Source organism: Mobula hypostoma, chromosome 2 (assembly GCF_963921235.1).
Source record: "Mobula hypostoma chromosome 2, sMobHyp1.1, whole genome shotgun sequence".
In the NCBI taxonomy this organism is placed as follows: Eukaryota; Metazoa; Chordata; class Chondrichthyes; order Myliobatiformes; family Myliobatidae; genus Mobula; species Mobula hypostoma.
The window spans coordinates 152,279,535-152,305,747 of NC_086098.1; the positions used below are offsets into that span (position 1 = coordinate 152,279,535).

Here is a 26,213-nt window from a genome sequence, read left to right on the forward strand (position 1 = left end):
TACGGTAAGTTGTAGGTAGGCCACCAGGAACCCACTAATTTAACCCTAGCCTAATCACAGGACAATTTGCAATAACTACTAACTGGTACACCTTTGGACTGTGAGAAGAAATTGGAGCACCCGGAGGAAACCCACACATTCCTTGTGGAGGAAGTACAAACTCTTTACAAAGGAACACAAGTTCAAGAACCATGAGGTAATGTTACGGCTATATAAGACCTTGGTCAGACCCCACTTGGAGTACTGTGTTCAGTTCTGGTCACTCTATGGTATTTATATCCTTCCTATAGTGAGGTGAATGCAGAGGAGATTTACGAGGATGTTGCTTGAATTGGGAAGCGTGCCTTATGAGAATACGTTGAATGAACTTGGCCTTTTCTCCTTGGAGCAACGGAAGATGAGAGGTGACCTGATAGAGGTGTATAAGATGATGAGGGGCATTGATCGTGTGGATAGCCAGAGGCTTTTTCCCAGGGCTGAAATGGCTAACACAAGGGGGCATAGCTTTAAGGTGCTTGAAAGTAGGTACAGGGAGATGTCAGAGGTAAGTTTTTCACACAGAGAGTGGTGGGTGTGTGGAAAGCACTGCCATCGAAGGTGGTAGAGTTGGATACAATAGGGTCTTTTAAGAGACTCTTAGGTACATGGAGCTAAGAAAAATAGAAGGCTGTGCAGTAGGGAAATTCTAGGCAGCTTCTAGAGTAGGTTACATGGTCGGCACAACATTGTGGGCCGAAGGGCCTGTAATGTGCTGCAGATTTTCTATGACATTGGGACTGAGTTCTGAACTCCAGTACCCTGAGTTGTAAGAGCATTCACATTAACCTCTGGACTCTCTCCAATGCCAACAGACAAGAGGTTTTTTAAAAGAGGCTTTTAGATAGACACATGAAAACACAAAGAATGGATAGATATGGATCATGTAAAGCAGGGGATATTTGGTTAAATTCAGCATCATATTCAGTGAGGGCTCAAATAGCTGAAGCTCTGTTCCTATGAAGCACCGTTCTAATTATCTGCTCTAAAATGGGTGACCTCTTATACTGATAGTATGAACCCTGGTTTTAGATTTCTTCATTTGGGAGAATATCCTCTCAAAGTCAATCTATCAAACCCCCTGAGAATCTGAATCCTTTCCCTAATATGATGATTTGAGGAGATTTTGATGCAATCAAAGGCAAACAGATTTCTACATGGAAAGCATTCTAACTTGTTGCATCACCATCAGGTGTAGGAGGTGCCAATGTACAGAATTGGAAAAAGCTGCAGAGGGTTGTAAACTCAGCCAGATCCACCATGGGCATGAGCCTCCTCCCCATCGAGGACATCTTCAAAAGGCGATGCCTCAAAAAAGTGTCACCCATCATTAAGGACCCTCATCTCCCTGGACATGTCTGCTTCTCATTACTACCATCAGGGTGGAGGTACAGGAGCCTAAAGACACATACTCAATGATTCAGAAACAGCTTTTTCCCCTGCTCCATCAGGTTTCTGAACGCACAATGAACCCATGAACACTAGCTCACCTCTTGCTCTCTTTGTGCCCAACTGATACATTTTTGTTATATTTCTCATGGTAGTTTATAGTAATTTTTATGTCTTGCATTCTGCTCCTGCTGCAAAAAATGAATTTCACTACATATGTCAAGATAAGGCCACCTACAGGGTGGAGGAGCAACACCTTATATTCCATCTGGGTACCCACTATCCTTATGGTATGAATATCGATTTCCCATTCCAGTGAACTAAATTCACCTCCCGCCCACATTCCCCACTCAGACAATTTACTTCTCTCAGCTACCTATTACTTCCCCCTGGGTCCCCTCCTCCTTCCCTTTCTCCTATGGTCCACTCTCCTCTCCAATCAGATTCCTTCTTCTCCAGCTCTTGACCTTTCCTACCCACCTGGCTTCACCTGTCACCTTTCAACTAGCCTCGTTCCCCTCTCCCCACATTTTTATTCAGGCATCTTCCCCCTTCCCTCTGTCCTTAAGAAGTGTCTCGGCCCGAAATGTTGACTGTTTACTCATTTCCATGATGGTGCCTGCCCTGTTGGATTCCTCCAGCATTTTGTTTGTGTCGCTAGAGACAGACGGCACAACAGGTGATGCTGTTGCCTTACAGCTCCAGTGTCCCCCAGTGCTATGTCTGTGGTGCTGACAGTGTTCTCCCTGTGACTGCAAGGGCTTCCCTGCGAGCTCTGGTTTCATCCAGCATGCCAACGTTGTGTGTGGCGTTGGATCAATTGGCCACTCTGTCCTGTGTAAGAGGGATGTGAACGTGAGGATAAGGGTTACAGGGAGTGATATTGCTCAGTGAGCTGGCATCACTCAGTGGGCCAAACAGCCTCCCTTCTGTGACTTATGGAAACACAGAAATACAATATAAACTGTGGGCTTAAAGATCACAAGAAATCTCCCTGTTTGGTTTCTATTGTCAGTGTTCTGGACAGCTACAATCCATTAACTCCTTCCCCAAAGACCAGCTTACTGATATTCCTCTATCTTCAAATGCTCAATTTATCAATGTTTCCTGTGACATCATTCATCATTTGGGGTACATCTTTGATTTGTGATGCTATTCTTTGCTATTGTAAATCACTCATCACAGTCTCCGAATACACAGAACCAAAACTCCTGTCACGTATATCACTCACCACACTCTCCCAATACACGGGACCAAAACTCCTGTCATGTAAATCACTCATCACACTCTCCCAATACATGGGACCAAAACTCCTGTCATGTAAATCACTCATCACACTATCCCAATACATGGGACCAAAACTCCTGTCATGTAAATCATTCATCACACTCTCCCAATATATGGGACCAAAACTCCTGTCATGTAAATCTCACAGCACACTCTCTGAATACACAGGACCAAAACTCCTGTCATGTAAATCACTCATCACAGTCTCCGAATACACAGGAACAAAACTCTGTAACGTAAATTGCTCATCACACTCTCCGAATACACAGGACCAAAACTCTGTAATGTAAATCACTCATCACACTCTGAATACACAGGACCAAAACTCCTGTGATGTAAATCATATATCACACTCTCTGAATACATGGGACCAAGACTCCTGTCCTGTAAATCACTCATCATGCTCTCTGAATACACAGGACCAAAACTCCCATGATCTTTTCAAATGGCCAACTCAACAGAGAAACTTCAGTTCTCCAGGATCGGAGCCCTGGGACATTGCTCCAGCTCAGGGGTTCCTAACCTTTTTTATGCCATAGACCAATATCATTCAGCAAGGAGTTTCTGGACCACAAGTTGGGGACCCCTGCTCCAGCTGAAACGCCGGTTGTTCATTCTTCTCCATAGATGCTGCCTGACCTGCTGCTCCTCCAGCATTTTCCATGTCTTGCTCTGCATTTTCAGCATCTGCAGAATTTCTTGTGTTTATGCATTGTTCCTGCTGCCGGTTATTGCAATATCAATAGTGGGATCTCACTGTGCACTAACTGAAGTTGGATTTTCCCTCCAAGCCTTCCCTGGCTTACAAATGCCAGTCTTGTGCACACTCTGTTCGTATGAATGAGCTCCCATTAATATTATTAAACTCAACTAGGAGCCGGTCTTGCAGAAACAACATGATCCATGTCACATCCCCACAGGAATCAGGGACCAATGCATCTTAAAGCAACAGAGAAACACAGGCTTCTGATTTTACCATGACAGGCCACTTAAGAGATTTGCTTTGAAAATTGATACTCAATCACTTCTTTACGATGTTTACTCAATGCAACATACACTAACACTAATAGACCATTGAAACCAGCCGCTGGGCGTGGGTAACACCCAGATCTTAAGTTGCCATAGTAACGTAGCAGTTAGTGTGACACTGTTACATCTCGGGTCATTGGAGTTCAGATTCAATTCTGGTGCCATCTGAAAGGAGTTTGTACGTTCTCCTCGTTACCGACTGGCTCTCTGCTACTTTGTACCAGTTTCTTCCAGCAGTCCAATAACATAGCAGTGAGTAGGTTAATTGGGCATTGTAAATTGTCCTGCGATTAAGCTAGTGATAAAGAGGTGGATTTCTGGGTGGCACGGCTCACTGGGCTGCCAGGACTGTTTGTGCTGTAACTCTAAATAAAAGAAGTAAATAAATAATCTTTGTTACTAAGCAGGTGGAAACAATAAATAAATATTTACATTTAGCTGGCCTTCATCAACACCATTCCTGACAATATTGTGGAGGTATGAAGACGATATTCAGTGATTTTGTGCATTTTCTGGCATTGGAAAAACTGGCTTATTGACGCTTGCAATGACATGACATGGAGACGGCCTGTGTGCATCAACAACTTGCGTTTGTATATCACCCCAATAATGTAGAGGCATAGGTGCCTCACATTGCCAACAATTTCTGAGATCAATGGGCAAAAGTACAATCAAATAGGTAAATGCTCAGGACAAAGTGAGGTGGGATATGCAGAGGTTTAGAAGCCATTTCAAGATTCAAGAGTTAAGATTGTTTAATGTCATTTCCAGTACACAAGTGTAAAGAAGATCACAATAATTGTTACTCCTAATCTGATGCAGCACAAAAACCACAGTAAGATAAAGAACGTATAATAATAAAAACACAATAAATATAAATACATTTAATAGTTTCTATGCAGAGATCGATTGTATGTCCATGAAGAGATGCTAGGCACAGGGGTGTCTGTGCATAAAGTGACTGATGGGAAATGATAAAATAGTGGTGGTTGGGGGCATGGAGGGGTAGATTAATGGGTGCAGGTGTTGATCAGCCTTACTGCTTGGGGAAAATAGCTGTTTTTGAGCCTGGTGATCCTAGTGTGGTTACTATGTGGCCTCCTCCCTGATGGGATGAGGACAGACCATCCATGGACAGGGTGGGTGGGATCCTTCATGTAGTTGCTGGCCTACTTCCAGCATCTTTCTGTGGATATATTTGCCTCCTCGAGGCAAATGTCTCACCAGCTGAAGCCACTGTCACCCAATAGACCACCAAGAATAGACAAATGATTAAGAGAACCTCAACCATTTTAGCTGCACTGATACATAGTGCTCTACACTGCAACTGATTGGATATTACTGAAATGTGTTTAAGAAAGTTTTCTCTCAGTGTAGCTTGGTGTTTTTGCATGAGTAATTTTGACTGCTTTTGCAAAGTGAAAAATTACAAGGCTAAAAGTGATAATGAGAGGATAAATTCTAGCAGGATTAGCAAATATCTTCAAGCAGTAGGCTGCTTTGGAATTGTTAAACTGATAAACTGCAGAACTTTCAATAATAACCTTCAACAATAAGTGGTCAGAACACGCTGGCATTCATTATCCTGGCAGTGACTATACAGTGACCATACCTCCACAATATTGTAATGAATGGTGTTGATGAGGATCAATTAACATGAATCTCAAGGTTGTATATTTTATACATACTTTGATAACAGATATACTTTGTACTTTTGAACTTTTGAGTTGGCTGTCCAGTTTCTCACTGAAGACTGGGATTGCAGATCAAATGGTACAAATATTGGCTGTCGACTACATCACACCCCCATGGCTTTACTAGCTGTCAAACGTATCAATAATTATGAATATCTCTGAATGTTACTGATCTTTTCACTAAGTTAAGTGAGTCACATGATATTAGACTCTGATGTTATGACTGGATAGATCAACACACAAAGCCTTCACCTGCGCTGGAAGGTCTCGGCACAAAATGCTGATTGCCCATTTCCCTCCACAGATGCTGCCTGACCCGCTGAGATCCTTTTCCAGCACATTGTAGGCTGCTCCAGATTCCAGCATCTGCAGACTCCATGAATGGGTGGATGTGGTGAAGACAGAATCATAGAGCTGTACACATACAAATAGGCCACTTGGCCTACAAGTCCATGCCAAACCTTTTGTCGCCCATCTGGCATAACAGTGTAGTGGTTAGTGTAACACCATTAAGTGCCAGCAATCACAGACAGGGGTCCAATTCCTGCTGCTGTCTGTAAGGAGTTTGTATGTTCTCCCCGTGACCGCGTTGATTTCCTCTGGGTGCTCCAGTTTCCTCCTACATTCCAAAGGTGTATGGTTGGGGTTAATGAGTTGAGGCCATGCTATGAGGTGATTGTTTCTGCCAGATGAACAGAGCAGGTTTGGTAAACCAACCTGCCTTTGCTTGTTTGTCAGTATCTGATGTAAATTATTCGCAAAGTAATCATAGATTTTATTCTGGACCAGGATCTGAAACACAGACAGTGGACAACAGAGACAGTAGATAACAATTCACTGCTTGGAGGTTGATGGAGGGATTTACACCACCTTCACTTCACTAAAGAACTTTTATCCTATCTCCTGAAGAATTAGTCTAGTCCCCTCTTTAGTTATTAATGGAGGTAAGCTGAAAAGAGCCCTTTGTGTTTATAAGAGTGGATAGCTCCATAAATAACCATGCATCACTTGACAGGCGATAAACCACAATCATTAACCTGTAAATGATCACCGTTTGCATTAAAATAAATTAATAATGGGTGAGCTGCCTCTGACATTCATAAAACACACACTTCAGCTAAAGCTGCATGACTCCAACTGGACACTGGCAAAAGCTATTCAAATTAACTTTTAATAAAAGATGTGGTTTTGAAGTGTCCTAGTTTTTGGATTAACTTTAAATTAGTTCAGGAGTTGCCCCATGGAACAGCGACTCCATTCATTTCCAGGGTGAGGCATTGCTGTACCAGATAAAATAGTGAGTCATTTTTATTTCTTTAATTAATTGGATTTAATTAAATTATTTTGTAATTAAGGTTATTTTAGTCAAATTTTAGTAATATTTAAAATGTTATAATCTCATTGATTTCAATAGTATTTGGATGTGTTTGAAAGCTGTGATTTCAGCATCGGGTATATAAGAACGAGGAGCAAGACTGGGCTATTCGGCCCTATCTCATTATCTTCAACTTTCCTTATTGGCCAGAAACCTTTTCTCAATGAACTCAATGCCTGAACCTCCACAGATCTCTAGTGCAGAGAATTCCAAAGTCCATTGCCCTTTGCATGAAGATATCTTTCCCTTTTCAGAATCAAATGGACCTCCCTCATTCTTTGACTTTGACCCCTGTGTTCCCATATCAGGATGAGATGCACCATCCCTGTCTCCAGCTTGATGGACCCTGTAAGAATTCTGTACGGTTCAATGAGATTCCCTCTTGTCCCTCAAATCCAAGCTTCAACTGACGCAAGAGTAACTCTGCTATTCTAGGAACCAATCTTTAAATCTTTGCTGCAACTTTTCAATGATATGCGAAAAATATCTCTGCAAAGTGGCCAAAACTGCACCCCGTACAGTAGCCATGGTTTCCCCAAGGGTCCATATAATTGCAGCAAAATATCTCCTGTTCTGGGATTAACTGGAGCTTAAACACCATTCTCTATGGAAGCCCGCCAGTCACAGCGCTGTGGCCAGAGGATTGCAAAGGTCTATCGCTTTTTCAATGAAGATACTTCTCCCCTTGGCCACACAGGTCCCAGATATGTTGTGTTTTAATTGATTTTTGAATTTGTGAGGATGGCTTTGGGGACAGGGAGGGGAGTTAGGGGTCAGGCTAGGGATTGCAGACAGGAAAATTGTAAGGCCAGAGTCTAAGTCTTCGCTCTACATTTGAAGACCAACGACGTGGATGTGATACATCCTTGATCAGATGTTGGACTGCCAGAGAGTAGATGAAGATCGCCTCAGGTCAGAAAGTTGTTCATGGGTTCTGGAGTTAGAGCTCCAGGCTGACAGGAGAAACAAGTTCCAATGACCCCCTTGGGTTTGTGAATAGCCGAGACCAGTGTTCGGCATCCTGTCATCAGCGAGTCTGGAGTTCGAGACCTAGGATTTGGTGCTTGGCGTATCCTGGAAGTGTTGCTGACGATCGAGGCTCAAGAGTTAAATGGGAAGTCTGGATGTTGAGGCCCGTTGGCTGGAGCTGTGTCTGTGAGTCTCTGTGAGTTCGCTGGGGGGTTCAAAGACTAATATCTGCAAGCCCGAGCCCATGTCCACTGGAGACTGGAGGTTGGATGCCTGTTCTGGGGTTAAAGAACTGTGTGTGTGTGTGTGTGTGTGTGTGTGTGTGTGTGTGTGTGGGGAGGAGGAATGGGGCTTGTTTTTGATGTTGTGTCTTTGTTGCTTGTTGTTGTCTGTGTTGTTCTGCTGAACATTGTGGGCATGTCGGATTGGCTCTGGAATGAATGGCGACACCTGTCGGCTGCCCCCAGCAAACCCTGGTATGTGTTGGGTGTTAATGCAAATGATAGATTTCACTGCAGGTTTCGGTGTAGCATGATAGATAAACTAGAATGGTGAATGTTGAATGTTCCTGGACTCACGTGGGCCTCCCTGTTCTGGGCCTCTGATCCCCAGTGCCAGAATGATGAGCAGGTACAGCTGCCAGCTTGAGGAAGTGACATTGTTTAGTGTATAGATACCTGGCAAGCAAGGGATCAATATCATGGGACAAGCCTCTATTCTGTTTGCAGTTTGAGGAAACTGCAAATGTCTATGGACATATGGGGTAAAACATTTTGACTGGTTACATCACAGGCCAGGCTAACATTGAGATGCCAATGCCCAGGATGGCAAAAGATGGCAGAGAGTTGTAGCGTCAGCCAGCTCCAATCTTCCCCGCCATTGAGGACATCTTCAAGCGATGGTGCTTCAAGAAAGCAGCATCCATCATTAAGGACCCTCACCATCTGGAACATACCCTCTTCTCATTGCTACCATCAGGGAGGAGGTACAGGAGCCTGAAGACTCACACGCAACAATCCAGAAACAGCTTTTTCTCCCTAATCAGTAGATTTCCGAATGATCCATGAAACCAAGAACAGTCCCTCAATGTTTCTTCTTTCATATTATTTTTGCAATTTTTAGTAATTTTATGTCTTGGGTGAGACTAGAATGAGAGGTCATGGGTTAAGGGTGAAAGCTGAAATGTTTGAGGGGAACGGGTGGTGAGAGTGTGGAATGAGCTGCCAGTGGAAGTGGTGGGTGCTGGTTCAATTTCAGCACTTATGAGAGGTTTGGATAGGTCCATGGATGAGAGGGGCATGAAGGGCTGTGGTCCACTTGGCAGAATGTCAGTTCAGAACAGATGGGCCAAAGATGTGCTTTATTGTTCTGTGGCTCCATGAGTTTTCACTGTTCTGCTGCCCAAAACAACAAATTTCATGTCAGAATCAGATATGTTATCACTGTTGTATGACAGTAAGTCAGTCAGAATAAATCAGATTCTGGTTCTTCAGAAATACTCCTGAGTTATAAAAACTAAAGCCTATTCTTTAGAAAGACCAAAAGTCTAAAGATTCCCACATTCTCCAACATCATTCCGAAGGAAGAATCTTTGGACTCTGCAGCCTTTAAAACCAGTTGATTATTCTTACCTTATTTATCTATAGACTGCCTTTCAGGATCTCTTCTCTTGGCAAACACAGCAGTGAATTCTGAGTCCTGAGTTAAGGGTTTGGGGAATCAGTTCCTTACCTACACACAAGGAGTTGAAGGATCTAAGCAGGTCAGACAACATCTACGAAGAGGAATAAACAGTTGACATTTCGGGCTGAAACCCCTCATCAGGACTGCTGAATGAAGAGGCTGTTAATGTCGACTGTTTATTCTTCTCCATAGATGCTGTCTGATCTGCTGAGTTCCTTCAGCACTTTGTATGCGTTACTCTGGATTTCCAGCACTTGCAGAATTTCTTGTGTTTATCCGTTCCTTTATCTGATTCACCAGCTGAATTTATTCATAATTTGCAGTTCAAAAGAGCTGACGTACTGGGCATCCTGCATCAAATCCGGTATTTTACATTAAAGGCTGAAATGAAGCACTCCAGCCCTGTCTCCATAATTGATGGTGACACTGGCAGCAGATGGCTGGAGGCTGCCGATGCCTCAGGGTCATGGAGAGCTTCTCAGTCACCAGTGAACAGCTGTCCAGTGGAATATTACAACGTGCCTTTACTAAATATAATCTCTAAAGTCACTGTGACATCTTTAACCTATTATTAATTCACAGACACTGCCAGCAATGCCACTATTTATTGTCTATGCTGAATTACCTGAGCAAAGGAGAAGTCAGCTATACTAGTGGTCTGGAGTCACGTAGGTCAGACCAAGGTACGGTTGTAGTTTTTCTTTACTGTAGGGTATCAGAGAGCCAGATGGATTTCTCTGGCAATTTGCCGGTTCCATGGTTACTGTTGCCAATGCTTTAATAAATAAAAACTGCATCTTTATTTACGTAGTCACTTCAATTTAAATTCCCCAGCTGCCATTTGAACTCGGGCCACTTGTGTAATAACTCAGAATACTGGCTGTTAATTGAGCAACTTGCCTACTGCACCAGTACACCTGAGGTATTGTGTACAGAGACACAGAGTCATAGAGCACAGAAACAGGCCCTTCAGCCCATCTAGTCCATCCCAAACCCTGCATCCAGTTAGAGATAGAGTGCAGAGTAGATCCTTCCAGACCTTTGAGACGTGATGCCCAGCAAATCCCGATTTAACGCCAGCCTAATCATGGGACAATCTACAACGAGCAATTAACCTACCAACTGGTACGTCTCTGGACTGTGGGAGGAAATGGGAATGGTCAGACGAAACCCACATGGTCACGGGGAGAACGTACAAAGAGCAGCAGCAGGAATTGAACCCTGGTTGCCTGAACGGTGAAGTGTTGTGCTAATCACTACACCACTGTGCCGCCAGACATTCTGCCTATTCCGATAGTCTGAATGACCTGCACCTGGACCATACCCTCTCTAACCTTCCCAAAAATGTACCAATCCAGACTTCTCTTAAATGTTGAAATCAAACCCATATCCACCACATCCAATGCAAGCTTGTTCCACACCACCCATCAGAGTAAAGAAGATCCCCCTCAGGTTCCTGTTAAATATTTCACCTTTCACCTTCAACCCATGACCTCTAGTTGTAGTCTCACCAATCTCAGCAGAAAAAGTCTGCTTGCATTTACCTTATCTGTACCCCTGCTAACTTTGTACACTGCTATTAAATCTTATCTCATTCTTCTACGCTCCAGGGAATAAGTCCTAACCTATTCAACCTTTCCTTATAGCTCAGGTCCTCAAGTCTCGGCAATGTCCCTGTAAATTTCCTTTGCATTCTTTCAATATTATTGAAACCTTTCCTGAGGGTCAGACTGTCGGAGTATTGTGTGTTTCCTGGAATTGATTCTTTCCTGTGGGTCGGAGTACGGTGTGTTGCCTGGAATTGATTCTTTCCTGTGGGTCGGAGGACTGTGCACCGGAAACACTGTGGCTCTCTAGTGTAGTGTTTATCACAGTGCCATTACAACGCCAGTGAAGAGTTCAATTCCTGCTGCTGGCTGCAAGGAGTTTGCAAGTTCTCCCCGTCATTGTGTAGGTTTCCTCTGAGTTCTCTGGTTGCCTCCCATTTCCAAAGTCATACAGATGGGTTAGGTGGCACTGGGACATTGGGCCAGAAGGGCCGGTTACCGTGCAGTATCTCTAATAAACAACCTTGCAGGCTGCCTCCCACACATCCTCAGACTGTGGTGATCGTTGACTCACACCACACGTTTCACAGTATGTTTTGATGTTTCGATGAACAAGGACCATTGTCAGTTTGGAATCCCAGCTTTGATGTTCCTTTCTGGTGCCTCAGTGACCAGCAGGCGGGAGAGCTGGCTCAGAAAGTGTCAGTTTATGGACGTGAGACCCAGAAAGTATCGTCAGCGGTAATGGTAGAGGCTGAGACAATAGGGACATTTAAAACCTCTCAGATAAACACATGGAGGTAAGAAAAATGAAGTTATAGGATGTGTTCGGGGGAAGTATTAGTTTGATCATGGAGCCGGTTGATATAGGTTGGTACAACATCCAGAGCTGAGGGACCAGTACTGTGCTGTACTCGTCTATGTCTGTGTAACACCTTGCTCAAATAAATACAGAGATTTTCACTGATTCTCAGTGCACAGAGGAAGCTGAGGTCGAGAGGGTGAAGAGATACAAGTTCCTAAACGTGAACATCACCAATAGTCTAACCTGGTCCAACCACAGAGACACCATGGACAAGAAAGCAAATGGCATCTCTACTTCACCAATAGTTTGACCTGGTCCAACCAGAGACACCATGAACAAGAAAGTTTATCAGCATCTCTACTTCCCCAGTAGTCTGAGCTGGTCCAACCACAGAGTCACCATGGACAAAAAAGCAAACGGCATCTCTCCATCACCAGCAGTCTGACCTGGTCCAACCACGGAGGCACCATGAACCAGAAAGCAAACAGCATCTCTACTTCCCCAGTAGTCTGACCTGGTCCAACCACAGATTCACCATGGACAAGAAAGAAAATGGCATCTCTCCATCACCAACAGTCTGACCTGGTCCAACCACGGAGGCACCATGGACAACAAAGAAAACGGCATCTCTCCATCACCAACAGTCTGACCTGGTCCAACCACGGAGGCACCATGGACAACAAAGAAAACGGCATCTCTCCATCACCAGCAGTCTGACCTGGTCCAACCACAGAGACACCAAGGACAAGAGAGCTTATCGGCACTTCTACTTCCTCAGGAGGTTTAAGAAATCTGGCAGGTCCCATTCAACCCTGAACAATTTTTACTGATGCACCATAGAAAGCATCTGGTCCAGATCCATCACAGTAACTGGTCTGCTCACAATGTCAGGAAACTGCAGGGAATTGTGAACAGAGTTAAACAGCCTCACTTCCATGGAATCTGTCTACACTTCTCAGTGCCTTGGTAAAGCAGCGGGCATAAAGACCGCACCTGCCCTGGACATCCTCTCTTCACCCCTCTCCTATCACCAAGACCCTGAAAGGACGTACCAGCAGGTTCAAGGATCTTTATGAGACTATTGAAAGGTGCCCTAGTCCAATACGATGAACTCTTGACCTCACAATCAAACTCGTTACTGTCTTTGGACACTATTGTCTGCCTGCTCCACACATTCTCTGTCACAATAACACTTTATCCTGCATTCTGTTATTGTTTTCCCTCGTACGACCTCAATGTACTAATGTGATGAAAGGATCTGTGTGGATGACATGCAAAACAAAGTTTTCACTGTACCTCCGTCCTCATGACAATAACAAATTATGGTAATTTTGACCATAAGAACATGTGATAGAGAAGCAGATTTGGGCCACTTAGCCCATTGTGTCTGCTCCACCACTTAAACGTAGCTGATGTTTTTTCAATCCCATCCTCTCACCTTCTCCCCGTAACTTTTAACCCCCTTACCAATCAAAAACCTATCAATCTCTGCCTTAAATACAGCCAATAATTGTGCCTGAACAGCCATCTGTGGCAACGAATTCCACAGATTCGCCACCCTCTGGCTAAAGACATTCCTCCTCATCTGTGTTCTAAAGGGGCATCTTTGTATTCTGAGAATGTGGCTTCAGATCCTAGGTTCTGCTGGTAATGGAAACACCTCCATGTCCAACCTGTCCAGACCCATCAGTAAATTCCAATGAGATATTCTCCTATCCTCCTGAGCTCCTCAGAGTACAGGCCCAGAGACATCAAAAGCTCCATAATTTTAAACTTACTGCATATTTAAACTAACATGTCACAGAAATAATCCATTCAATTAAAGCAACAGGAATTCACAGACATTTTCTTCATATAATTTAGGGTGGCACGGTACCTCAGTGCCAGTGACCTGGGGGTGTAATGTCACCCACTGATGCAGAATGTCACCCGTCCTGTCCCGTAATCTGCATCCTGCTGTCTTTGGAGGCCTCCAGTGAGGTTCCTTTGCTCTGCCTTCTCATCAATAGGCAATGCTGGCAGCACACTCACTTGAGCACCCCTGTCACCCAGGAAGTGTTGCCTTGAAAGGGTGTCCATAATGAACAGTAGGTGACCCTGGCAGCTGGAACTCACGGTGTTCACAGACTTCTGATGTCGAAGCTGCAAGGCAGTCGGCACTTTGTAGCATTCGTACCAAAGTGAGCACACGCCCGGCGTCATCTGTTTCAGAGTCGTGAATGTCCTTATGTTGGGGGCTTTGCTCTCCAGGCCTGTTGACGTAGAGAGAGGAGGAGGAATGATGCACCGCTGCCTCGCTGAGTCTAGACTAACAGTCATTTTAGCAACCTCCCTGTAGTCCATCACAGGTGCAATCCCGAGGGCTATGTGACTGGATCAGGCATTTGCTGCAAAATGGGTTCTTTAAAAATTAAACAAAGATGCTGATTTCTCAGGAGAGACAGCATCTGGTCCATTAGCTCCGAAGGCCTAGCATCACTGAGACCAGATAAAAAGAGCAACTGTTTGGTGCATTCAGACTCCGAAAGTCCAAAAGGTGAGTTTTCAGCAATCGTTATTTATCGTGTTCAGGCAGGTGTCCAAGCAGACTTACAACTCTCACAGCCGTGGAAATGTTGGGCGATGCTATCACATAGTAGAATTTGGTGTTTTCGGTGGTGGTTTCTCACTGAGAAAACTGGGCCTCAGCTTGTACAAACCGAGTGATGGGGTTTTGCTCCCAAAACTCCGACAGCTTCAAAGTGATTGCATTGGCCAACATGTTCAATAATTCTGGAATCATCCTACAGTATCAGGGTCACCAATGGTTTTTGTAATTAAATTAAGTGAGGTGTTTTATGTTTAATGAAAACCGTAACACATTCCACTGAACTTCAAAACCTAAACATAGAAGCGCACTAAAGCTTTTTACGTAACAACGTCATCACATCAGACCAGCCTCTTAAAGTGAAACCCCAACTAAATGTTGGTGGTTGTGAATTATGTACATTCCACCAATTACATTGCCCGACAATGATCTCCCACAAAGCCCCTTTCCATTGGAATCCCTTGCGGACCTGAGCTAAGGGGAAAGGTTGAATGCTAGGACTTTGTTCACTAGAGTGTAGGAGAATGAGAGGAGACTTGAGAGAGGTATTCAAAATTATGAGAGGTATCAGTAGGGTAAATACAAGCAAGTGATTTTCCACTGAGGTTGGGTGAATCTATAACTGGAGGTCATGTGTTATGGGTGAAAGGGGAACATCTTCACTCAGTGGGTGGTGAGAGTGTGCAGCCAGCTGCCAGTGGAAATGGCAGATGAGGGTTCAATGTCAACACAGGGGAAATTTGGATAGGTACATGGATGGGAGGTGTCTGGAGGGCCATGGTCTGGGTGCAGGTCAATGGGATGAGGCAGATTAATGGTTTGTCACAGACTAGATGAGCCAAAGGGTCTGCAGCGTTTGGTGACTCTTTGGAACGACGACAAATGGCAGGAGAGAAACAAAATGGGCCTTGCCCAATTTAATTAACTGATGGTGTAATAGCAACAAACAACACTAGACGCAGGGATTGAGAGAATGGCAGAGAGCAAAGAAAGAGAGAAAGTGAGAGATAGAGGAGATAGAGAGAGAGAGAGAGAGAGAGAGAGAGAGAGAGAGAATGTGGGGGGAGAGAGAGAGAGGAGGAGAGACTGGGACAGAGCGAGGAGGGGAGTGGGGGAGAGAGAGAGAGGGAATGTGGGAGGGAGAGAGTGGGAGAGAGTGAGCAGGGGAGGGGAAGAAAGAGATGTGGGGAGAGAAAGAGAGACAGGAAGGGAGGGGAAGATAGAGAGGGAAAAGAGACCGAGAGGAGAGAGAGAAGGAGAAACAGAGGGAGACAGAGAGAGAGGGAAAGGAGAGGGAGAGCACAGATGAGAAAAAAGAGCAAGGAGAGACAAAGAGAAAGAGAGAGGAGAGAGAGGGAGAAAGAGATAGGGAGAGAGAGGGGGGAGTAAGATCTAGAGATAGAAATAGAAAGAGAGAGATTGAGAAAGAGTGAGAGAGAGAGAGGGAGGTAGAGAGCAAGAGAGCGAGAGATGTGGAGGGGTGGGTGGAGAGTTCCAGAAGACAGCCAATGGTGAAACAATGGACATCAGGGATAAGCTGCTTGCTGTGACAGAGGCTATTCAACCCAGCCAGTCCATGCCAGCTCCTGGTCGACCAATCCCATCGCTAGTAGCACAGCAGTGACCATATGCCAACAATGGCTTTGGTTTAAGCTTCTTCTGCGTCAGGTCTCAGACTCCTGTCCGGAGACTCCTGTTGGGCCTTGAACCCGAGCTCTACATCCATCTCAGACAAAGCCTCTGGTGCTGCTGTATTTTTCCAAGGATCCTACCTTTGTTGTAGAGAGAGCCATCAAAATAATAGCTGCCCGTGTAGTAGCCTGTGGTGAGCTCCATCAGGTGTCGGCCCCACGTGTTCCCCGCTCCCGGGAAGCTGGCCAAGGCCACAAGGCGTTTTGAGTGTACGGGCAGAAACCGCCGATCCATGCAACGGTTATCTGTAAGAACAATCAGACATTCACTGAAGCATTAGGCATCGAGCCGGTGGACCATTTGATCCAGAGTCCAGTCCTTTCAGTAAGATCACAAGAAAGAAGGATCTCAGCAAGTGACGGCCATCTGTTGGGGGGAGGGGGGAAGGAATTGTTAACAAAAGACAGGTCCTGGTGCAGGGTGTTAATCCTAAACATTGGTAATTCCTTTCCCCCACAGATGCTGCTCATCCCTCTGACTTGTCCTCATAGCTTGTTTTATTGCTCCAGATTCGAGCATCTCCATTTCTGAGGCTGAACCTTGTCCAAAACCCTGCCTGATCCTATAGCTCCAGTTCCCCTCATCCATCTCCCAATCCATGAATATCTTCAACTACTGATCATTCACAGCTCTTTGGAAGAAACACTTGCACCCTGTCTTGAGTGAAGAGGTTTCTCCTCTCACATCCAAGTGGCTGATGTCTTATCTTAAACCTGAACCTTCTGGCCCAGACTCTCCACCTGGGACAGCAGTGTCCTGTCAATCCTGTCCAGAATCCCATCCATATGAGCTCACATTGTACAACACACACTTGTTGTTTGTAACACAACCTACACATTGCGACATGGCATATTGAGCAGATAAATTCCCTCCATGGTTACAACAATATCTGCGCTGAAATCAACACTGCACTGGCTGTTAAGCACAGTGCTTGTACAAGGAGCTATGGAAATACATTTTCTCTTTTTCTCGATGTGTGTGTGTGTGTGTGTGTGTGTGTGTGTGTGTGTGCATGTTATCAAGTTATCAATCTAATTGAAGGAAAACTCCAACATAACTGACATGGTGAGTAACTTGGTAACTGCTGGACACAAGGATGATAGAAAATGGAGACTATGTGGGAGGGAAGGGCGAGATTGGTCTTGAAGTAGATTATTAGGTCAGCACAACATCATGGACCGAAGGACCTGTACTGTGCTGTAATGCTCTATGTCCTTTGGTAAAAAACTTGCCAAGTTATTATCTGCCACAGCAATTTGAATGCAGAGGAACGTAAGAAGCTGCAGAGGATAGTGAATTCAGCCCAATGCATCACAGACACATCCCTTCTCCTTGTTCAAAGTATCTCATGAGACATAGCCCCAAGTAGGCAACCATATCCTCAAAGATCCCCACATCTGCTCCATGCCATCTTCTCACAGCTACCATTGAGCAAGAGGTACAAAAGCCTGAAGTCCCAGAAAGTTCAAGAACAGCTTCTTCCCCACAACCATTCTGTTCTTGAACCAACCTGCACCTTCCTAATCACCAGCTTATTATGGCCATTGCAATGCAATGGGCTTTCATTTCTGTTCAAATTGAGTTGCTTCTCTATAATTTATGTGTTCCTTGTCAATTTTGTGTCTCTAATGCTGCTCTGAGTAATGCACCTGTGTACAATGTACTTGTGCATACGGGAATAAACTTGCCTTTGATTTTACACCCTACCTTGCACTTGGGTTTGATAAACAACGTAGTACTCCACATTCCCGCAGTGCTCGTATTCCTCACCGGTGCATTTCTGGGCACACAGGTGCTCGTCCTCTGGGGCATGCAGTGTGAAATGCATGGTAGGGAAGCCACAGTGACACGTTACGCCTCCCAGCACAGCCAGCGTGTACTCCTGCAGAGAGAGAAGGCCACTGTACTTCAGCACAAAACAAAACCCTTATTTAAGAAAAAAAACTTCTTTGCATAAACACATCACTGTAGATTGAATCCTGAGACTGAGAACGTAGAACAGTATAGCACAAGAATGGGCCTTGGGCCCGTGACGCTGTGCTGGACTAATTAAAAGATTAACTAGTAATTAAAAGATTAACTAAACTAATCTCTCTGCCTGCACAATGGCCGTATCCATCAATACTTTGCACATTCATGAGCCTCCTAAACTCTATTGTATTTGCTTCCACTACCACCCCTGGCAGTGCATTCCAAGCACGCGCCATTCTCTGTCAAAACTGGCCCCGCTTTTGAAGTTACCCCCCTTCTCAGTTTAAATGCATACCCTCTAATTGGAGAGGATTTGACCGTGGGGAAAAAGTGGTACAGACTATTCTACTCTATCTCTGCTTCTCAAGGTCTTATAGAAGTCTATCATGTTTCCCCTCAGTCGCTGCGGCCACAGAGAAAACAACTCCAGTCTGTCCAACCTCTCTTCATATTGTTACGTACCCTGTAACTGGATTGCCAAACCAGCAGAAATGGACCACTTAGTTGGAGTCTGGATTACTGGAACTAAGAAAGTTTTATTAAAGAAATAAGTAACACAGTACTCTAATAGTAAGGATATAAATGCAACAGGTTAGCAATGAATAAACACACATGTACACGGAACTAGGTTAATAGGATCAATCAAGCTCTATCGCAGTCTAGGGGTAAAATGATCAGTCTCAAGTGACACAGAGTTCAGTTCAGTTTCAGTTCGCAGTAATCGCTGTTGTGCCGTTGGGGAGAGAGAGAGAACGAATGCTGATATTCAAATCGGATTCAACAGACCTTTGATATTCCTCGCAGTTAGCTTTCGGCACGAGCCCTTTTTAATGTCTCCTGAGGTCACCGACTGTGACCCCTCTGTTCCGGATACAATCGTTCTTCTGCGGTGAACCCGGCACCCAGGCAAGGGTGGACACACATACCAGGTTCCTGCCAATCGTACCGTCTCACCCTGTGCGTCTATGGTTGGTCCCGCGACCAGACCTCCAAAACTCCTACCAACTTGTGGGGGCACACCGCACTTCCAGGGTCCTGTTATCTCGTGGTGTCGTGGTGTGCTTTGCCTTAGCGAACCTATTCCTTTTATCCCCCTGCTGGGGTATCGCCTGTCCATCAAACTTCAAACAGTTCAGGTTCAAAGCAATCGGTCTCTGACAATACTCGGAACTGTGTCTCCTTTTCGTTAATCCCTCTTGTCTCTTTCTTATTAGCATTTTGAATGTTTCCCCCATTTGTCTCTCTCTTATCGGCATCAATCTTCTGATAACTTGGTCACAATATTTCATGCCCTCTAATCCGGACAGTATTCTGGTGAACCTCTTCTGCACCCTCTCCAAATCCTCTGCACCCTTCCTTTCATGAGGTGAACAGAATTGGATGTAATACTGAGGAAGTGGTCTGGCTACAGTTCTATAAAGCTGCAACGTACAGCATCCTCCTGACTTGTATTTGTGCTGCAGTAAAGTTTCTAAACCATTAATCCAAGTCAGAAACTCAATGTCAATCTATACAAGTAACTAAATAAATCCAATTAATAGAGCTATTACTGACAGAGGTAAAGTTGAAACTTAAAAAGAAAGACACTTCAGACTCATTAAAGACCTTTACGGAAAGAAATCTGTCACTCTTACCCAATTTAGCCCATATGTGACTCCAATGCCCTGACTGTTTCCACAATGTTTCCTCAATACATTGAGACTTATGGATGGACGGCCAAAAGCAGAAGGTTTATTAACAAGACAACACACTAATTGCTGACACCTGAGACTGGAAGGCAGGCTACTTGTGACACAGTTACATTGATTGAGAGCTAAACATCCCAATTCGATATTAGATCACAATACAAACACGTAGGCAGACATGGAGAAAACTGCATGTTTCACACTGAATGTACATCACGGGGATGGAAATAAATTCAGGTTTGTCCACTTCCTGTTCATGAATAAAGTGAAAAAGTATGTTTTATGGTTCCCTCATCCAAGAAAAAATTCTCAAAGATTTCTGTTCCTTCCCTGGGATTTTGATGTGATCCCCTTATTCCAAACTTTATTCCGTCTCTGAAAATGGAGCTCCAAGGTCACCCTACTGCAGGAAGGATGCAGCCGAGGTTTACCGGGATGTTGCCGTGATTAGCGCTCAAGTGCTGTAAGGAGAGGTTCCGCAGGTTATGTTGGCACTGGAAGCTTGGCGACACTTGCAGGCTGCCCCCAGCGCATCCTCGGACTGTGCCGGCAAGTGATGCATTTCACTGTATGTTTTGATGTTTTGGCGTACTTGTGACGAATAATAGTAATCTTTATCATTATCTTTACACGGCACCAAGCTGACTGATGTTTCAGCAAAAGAAATGAGGAGCCGTGGGAGAACCAATCACAGTGAGTTTATTATCAAAGTTGGTATCTGTCACCAAATGGTACCTGAGAGTAATTTTCTTGTGGGCACTCACAATCGAACAAAGAAATAAAAACTGCTCACAAATGCGGGTAGACGACCAATGTGCAAAACAAGACAAAATGTGTGATTTCAAAAAAAGAAACAAATAACAATAACAACATATAAGTAAGTAAATAAATAAGAAATACTGAGTACATGAGTTGTAGAGACCTTGAAAGTGAGTCCATAGCTTGTGGAATCAGTTCAGAGTTGAAGTGAGTGAAATTGTCTCCACTGGATCAGAAAGCTGTCAGCTGGTGGGTAATAACTGTTCCCGAACCTGGTCATTTGGGACCTAAGCTTCCTGCAGCTCCAATGGACAAACAAGACCCCATCACAATACCTGAAGAAAAATCAGGGAAACATATGCCAGATACATCTCTTCCTGCGAAACTCAGATGCCGAACACTGTCCATTTACACAGTTTGCTGTTTGTGGGAGCTTTCTGCATATCCAAAGTTCATACAGCACAACTGTGGGCAGCACGGGGGGTGGGGGGGGGCAACTAGTAGAGCCAGAACTTCACATCTCCAGCAGTCCAGTTTCAATGCCAGCCTTTGGTTCTCATGGTGGCCACGTGGGTTTCTCACACAGATCAATGCTGAGCAGGTTAATGGATGTAAATTGTTCCCAGTGTTCAGGTGGATGATCGAATCCGGGGTAATTCATTGTCCATTGTAAATTGTTCCCAGTGTGTAGGTGGGTGATGGAATCTCGGGGTAATTTATTGTCCATTGTAAATTTCTCCCAGAGTGCAGGTGGGGGTGATCGAATCTGGGGTAATTCATTGTCCATTGTAAATTGTTCCCAGTGTGCAGGTGGGTGATCGAATCTGGGGTAATTCATTGTCCATTGTAAATTGTTCCCAGTGTGCAGGTGGCTGATCGAATCTGGGGTAATTCATTGTCCATTGTAAATTGTTCCCAGTGTGCAGGTGGGTGATAGAATCCGGGGTAATTCATTGTCCATTGTAAATTGTTCCCACTGTGCAGGTGGGTGATCGATGTCAATGTGAGGAGTATAAAATACTTCATGTTGGTTTACTGTTTGTATTGTCCGTGTTAATCAGAATTAGGGTAAAATAGGTTTTTGATATTGGCATTACACAGTGGACAAGGGGATTTGTTTCTGTACTGTAAAGTTATGTCTGTGTGATCGCAGCTGAACTGCAAGAGTCTCGGAACATCCTGGGATCACCCTCAGTCGACACACTTATTTCTCTTTTAACAAGACAGGTTCACTTTATTTCGACAGGAGGGTGTTTCCAACACAAACCCATTAATATCTAAATGTAATATTTCATAAAACAAGGTAAAAATCAATAGACTTTAAAAGCTGTATGGACAGAGGAAACATGGCAAATAGATTTCAAGTTTTTGAAGTAGAAATACAATTGGAGCATTAGTTGTTTTGCCTGTATCCGATTACTGGCTGAGAGAGTGGGATGAATCATCACTCAGTGCCATTGCTTCACCTGGCTGAGCACATCTCCAATTAAGGACAGAGTAACAGGACGGTTAAGATAGTGGACAAGTATCAAGAGACTTGCATTGTTCGGTTCAAAGCCTGTCAGGGTAGCAGAAGAATTATAATTCAAGCAATTGAATAAATCTGGATCACTCCGTCTAGTATGGAGAGGACGCAACACAGGATCGGAAAAAGCTGCAGGAAGTTGTAAACTCAGTCAGATCCATCACGGGCACCAACCTCCCCGGCATCGAGGACACCTTCAAAAGGCAATGCCTCAAAAAGGTGGCATCCATCATTAAGGACCCCCATCGCCCAGGACATGCCCTTTTCTCATTGCCACCATAAGGAGGGGGTTCAGGAGACTGAAGATGCACACTCAACATTTCAGGAGCAGCTCCTTGTTCTCCACCATCAGATTGCTGAATGGATAATGAGCCCAGGTACACCACCTCACTATTTTTCACTCTCTTTTTGCACTTCTTTTATTTATTATACTCGTGTAAGGGGGTTTCGATTTTTATGTTACTGCGGAGGCTAATTAAATTGGCGACTTTGTTATGTTAATCTGGGGAATGCGGCTTTGTTGTGTTGAGCGCTGAGAAAGTTTGCGCTAGCAGCTTATTGGGGTTTAGAGGGTGATAAGAAATACGTTATGAACCAATTGGGATAGTTGTTATGGTTTTGGTGTATTTGAAGATACTGTATGCGCGGGGTTTTGGAGCAAAAGGCGGGAGAGCGAGACAGAGGATGGACGAGGTGCTGTGAGTCCGCTAACGGGGTCGGACCCCGAGTGGGACGTTTGGCGAGGAGACGGAGACGGACTCGTGTGGAGCGTCTGGTTGACCACCGTTGTTGGTCCCAGGCGGCCGGTCGAGGTGGTCCGAGGGGGTCGCAGGGTGAAGAAGAAGGGTCCCGAGCTCCAACTGTTTTTGTGCACAAGAGATTGAACTTTGATAGTGTGGCGCCTTTTATTTTCCTTTTATATTTTATTCTCTTTTAATTATATAGAAACATAGAAACATAGAAAATAGGTGCAGGAGTAGGCCATTCGGCCCTTCGAGCATGCACCACCATTTATTATGATCATGGCTGATCATCCAATTCAGAACCCCGCCCCAGCCTTCCCTCCATACCCCCTGACCCCTGTAGCCACAAGGGCCATATCTAACTCCCTCTTAAACATAGCCAATGAACTGGCCTCAACTGTTTCCTGTGGCAGAGAATTCCACAGATTCACCACTCTCTGTGTGAAGAAGTTTTTCCTAATCTCAGTCCTAAAAGGCTTCCCCCTTATCCTCAAACTGTGACCCCTCGTTCTGGACTTCCCCAACATCGGGAACAATCTTCCTGCATCTAGCCTGTCCAATCCCTTTAGGATCTTATACGTTTCAATCAGATCCCCCCTCAATCTTCTAAATTCCAACGAGTACAAGCCCAGTTCATCCAGTCTTTCTTCATATGAAAGTCCTGCCATCCCAGGAATCAATCTGGTGAACCTTCTTTGTACTCCCTCTATGGCAAAGATGTCTTTCCTCAGATTAGGGGACCAAAACTGCACACAATACTCCAGGTGTGGTCTCACCAAGGCCTTGTACAACTGCAGTAGTACCTCCCTGCTCCTGTACTCGAATCCTCTCGCTATAAATGCCAGCATACCATTCGCCTTTTTCACCGCCTGCTGTACCTGCATGCCCACTTTCAATGACTGGTGTATAATGACACCCAGGTCTCGTTGCACCTCCCCTTTTCCTAATCGGCCACCATTCAGATAATAATCTGTTTTCCTATTTTTGCCACCAAAGTGGATAACTTCACATTTATCCACATTAAATTGCATCTGCCATGAGTTTGCCCACTCACCCAACCTATCCAAGTCAGCCTGCATCCTCTTAGCATCCTCCTCACTGCTAACACTGCCACCCACCTTCGTGTCATCCGCAAACTTGGAGATGCTGCATTTAATTCCCTCATCCAAGTCATTAATATATATTGTAAACAACTGGGGTCCCAACACTGAGCCTTGCGGTACCCCACTAGTCACTGCCTGCCATTCTGAAAAGGTCCCGTTTATTCCCACTCTTTGCTTCCTGTCTGCTAACCAATTCTCCACCCACACCAATACCTTACCCCCAATACCGTGTGCTTTAAGTTTGCACACTAATCTCCTGTGTGGGACCTTGTCAAAAGCCTTTTGAAAATCCAAATATACCACATCCACTGGTTCTCCCCTATCCACTCTACTAGTTACATCCTCAAAAAATTCTATGAGATTCGTCAGACATGATTTTCCTTTCACAAATCCATGCTGACTTTGTCCAATCATTTCACTGCTTTCCAAATGTGCTGTTATCACATCCTTGATAACTGACTCCAGCAGTTTCCCCACCACCGACGTTAGGCTAACCGGACTATAATTCCCCGGTTTCTCTCTCCCTCCTTTTTTAAAAAGTGGGGTTACATTAGCCACCCTCCAACCCTCAGGAACTAGTCCAGAATGTAACGAGTTTTGAAAAATTATCACTAATGCATCCACTATTTCTTGGGCTACTTCCTTAAGCACTCTAGGATGCAGACCATCTGGCCCTGGGGATTTATCTGCCTTCAATCCCTTCAATTTACCTAACACCACTTCCCTACTAACATGTATTTCACTCAGTTCCTCCATCTCACTGGACCCTCTGTCCCCTACTATTTCTGGAAGATTATTTATGTCCTCCTTAGTGAAGACAGAACCAAAGTAATTATTCAATTGGTCTGCCATGTCCTTGCTCCCCATAATCAATTCACCCGTTTCTGTCTGTAGGGGACCTACATTTGTCTTTACCAGTCTTTTCCTTTTTACATATCTATAAAAGCTTTTACAGTCCGTTTTTATGTTCCCCGCCAGTTTTCTCTCATAATCTTTTTTCCCCTTCCTAATTAAGCCCTTTGTCCTCCTCTGCTGAACTCTGAATTTCTCCCAGTCCTCAGGTGAGCCACTTTCTCTGGCTAATTTGTATGCTACCTCTTTGGAATTGATACTATCCCTAATTTCTCTTGTCAGCCACGGGTGCACTACCTTCCTTGATTTATTCTTTTGCCAAACTGGGAAGAACAATTGTTGTAGTTCATCCATGCAACCTTTAAATGCTTGCCATTGCATATCCACCGTCAATCCTTTAAGTGTCATTTGCCAGTCTATCTTAGCTAATTCACGTCTCATACCTTCAAAGTTACCCCTCTTTAAGTTCAGAACCTTTGTTTCTGAATTAACTATGTCACTCTCCATATTAATGAAGAATACCACCATATTATGGTCACTCTTACCCAAGGGGCCTCTCACGACAAGATCACTAATTAACCCTTCCTCATTGCTCAAAACCCAGTCCAGAATAGCCTGCTCTCTAGTTGCCTGCTCTATAGTTCCAGTAATATCTATAAACCGTAAATCATTTAACCGTATCTAGTGTATTGTCTGTTATTAGGGCGGGGTGAGGTACATCACACAGCATCCACACAAACGAATTATCCAGTTTGCCGGGGCCGAGGCTGTTTCTCTAGACGACAGCGAGCCGAGCGACCCTGAGGGTGGCCAGGGGGGCTACACACATATATATACATTTATTTTATACATATATACACCTCTTATTATAATAATCTTAGTAATCTGCCTTCCTGAGAGGAGAAGATGGTGACGCGAAGCGACGCAGTGCACGCGGCCGTTCCGAATGATATCGTATCTGTGAAGTAGGATGCCGTGCACAATCCTGATTTGATGGAGACAGACATGAAGAAGCACAGAAGAACACCTGGAGAAGATTCTGAAATGCCCGCTTTGCTCCCACTGCTACTGTGCGATCGAGAATCTCCAGAGGGAAGGCCCCAAATCCTCGGCCTTGCCTATTGCCTGTTGCCGGGGCTGGGGTCGAAGCGCTCGGCAGAGATAGTGCTCGGTGCTCGGTGTCGGAGAGCTGGTCGGAGGCTCAGAGTTTTCGGATGGACTCGGAGTCGGTCTGTGGTCGGATGCTTCCGGTATGCTGCATCGGCAAGTTTGCGGCGCTGGAGGTTCACCGTCTGCGTGAGGTGATGGGACTTTCAAGAGACATTGAGACTTTTACTGTGCCATGGTCTATTCTTATCAAATTACGGTATTGCTTTGCACTGTTGTAACTATATGTTATAATTATGTGGTTTTTGTCAGTTTTTCAGTCGGTTTGTCATGTGTTTCTGTGGTATCATTCTGGAAAAACATTGTATCATTTCT

At 44.6% G+C, this 26,213-nt stretch overlaps 1 protein-coding gene across 1 annotated transcript in view; it reads right to left on the reverse strand.

The window, feature by feature from the left end:
- The window catches only part of LOC134342576 (sialate:O-sulfotransferase 2-like), a 281,185-nt gene that overhangs the window by 54,090 nt on the left and 200,882 nt on the right, over positions 1-26,213 (reverse strand). Inside the window, exons 5-6 of the mRNA XM_063040886.1 lie at positions 17,801-17,975; positions 16,174-16,338 (exon numbers count right to left, since the gene is read on the reverse strand). Coding sequence (XP_062896956.1) covers positions 16,174-16,338; positions 17,801-17,975 — 340 coding nt within the window. The remainder of the gene's footprint in view (positions 1-16,173; positions 16,339-17,800; positions 17,976-26,213) is intronic.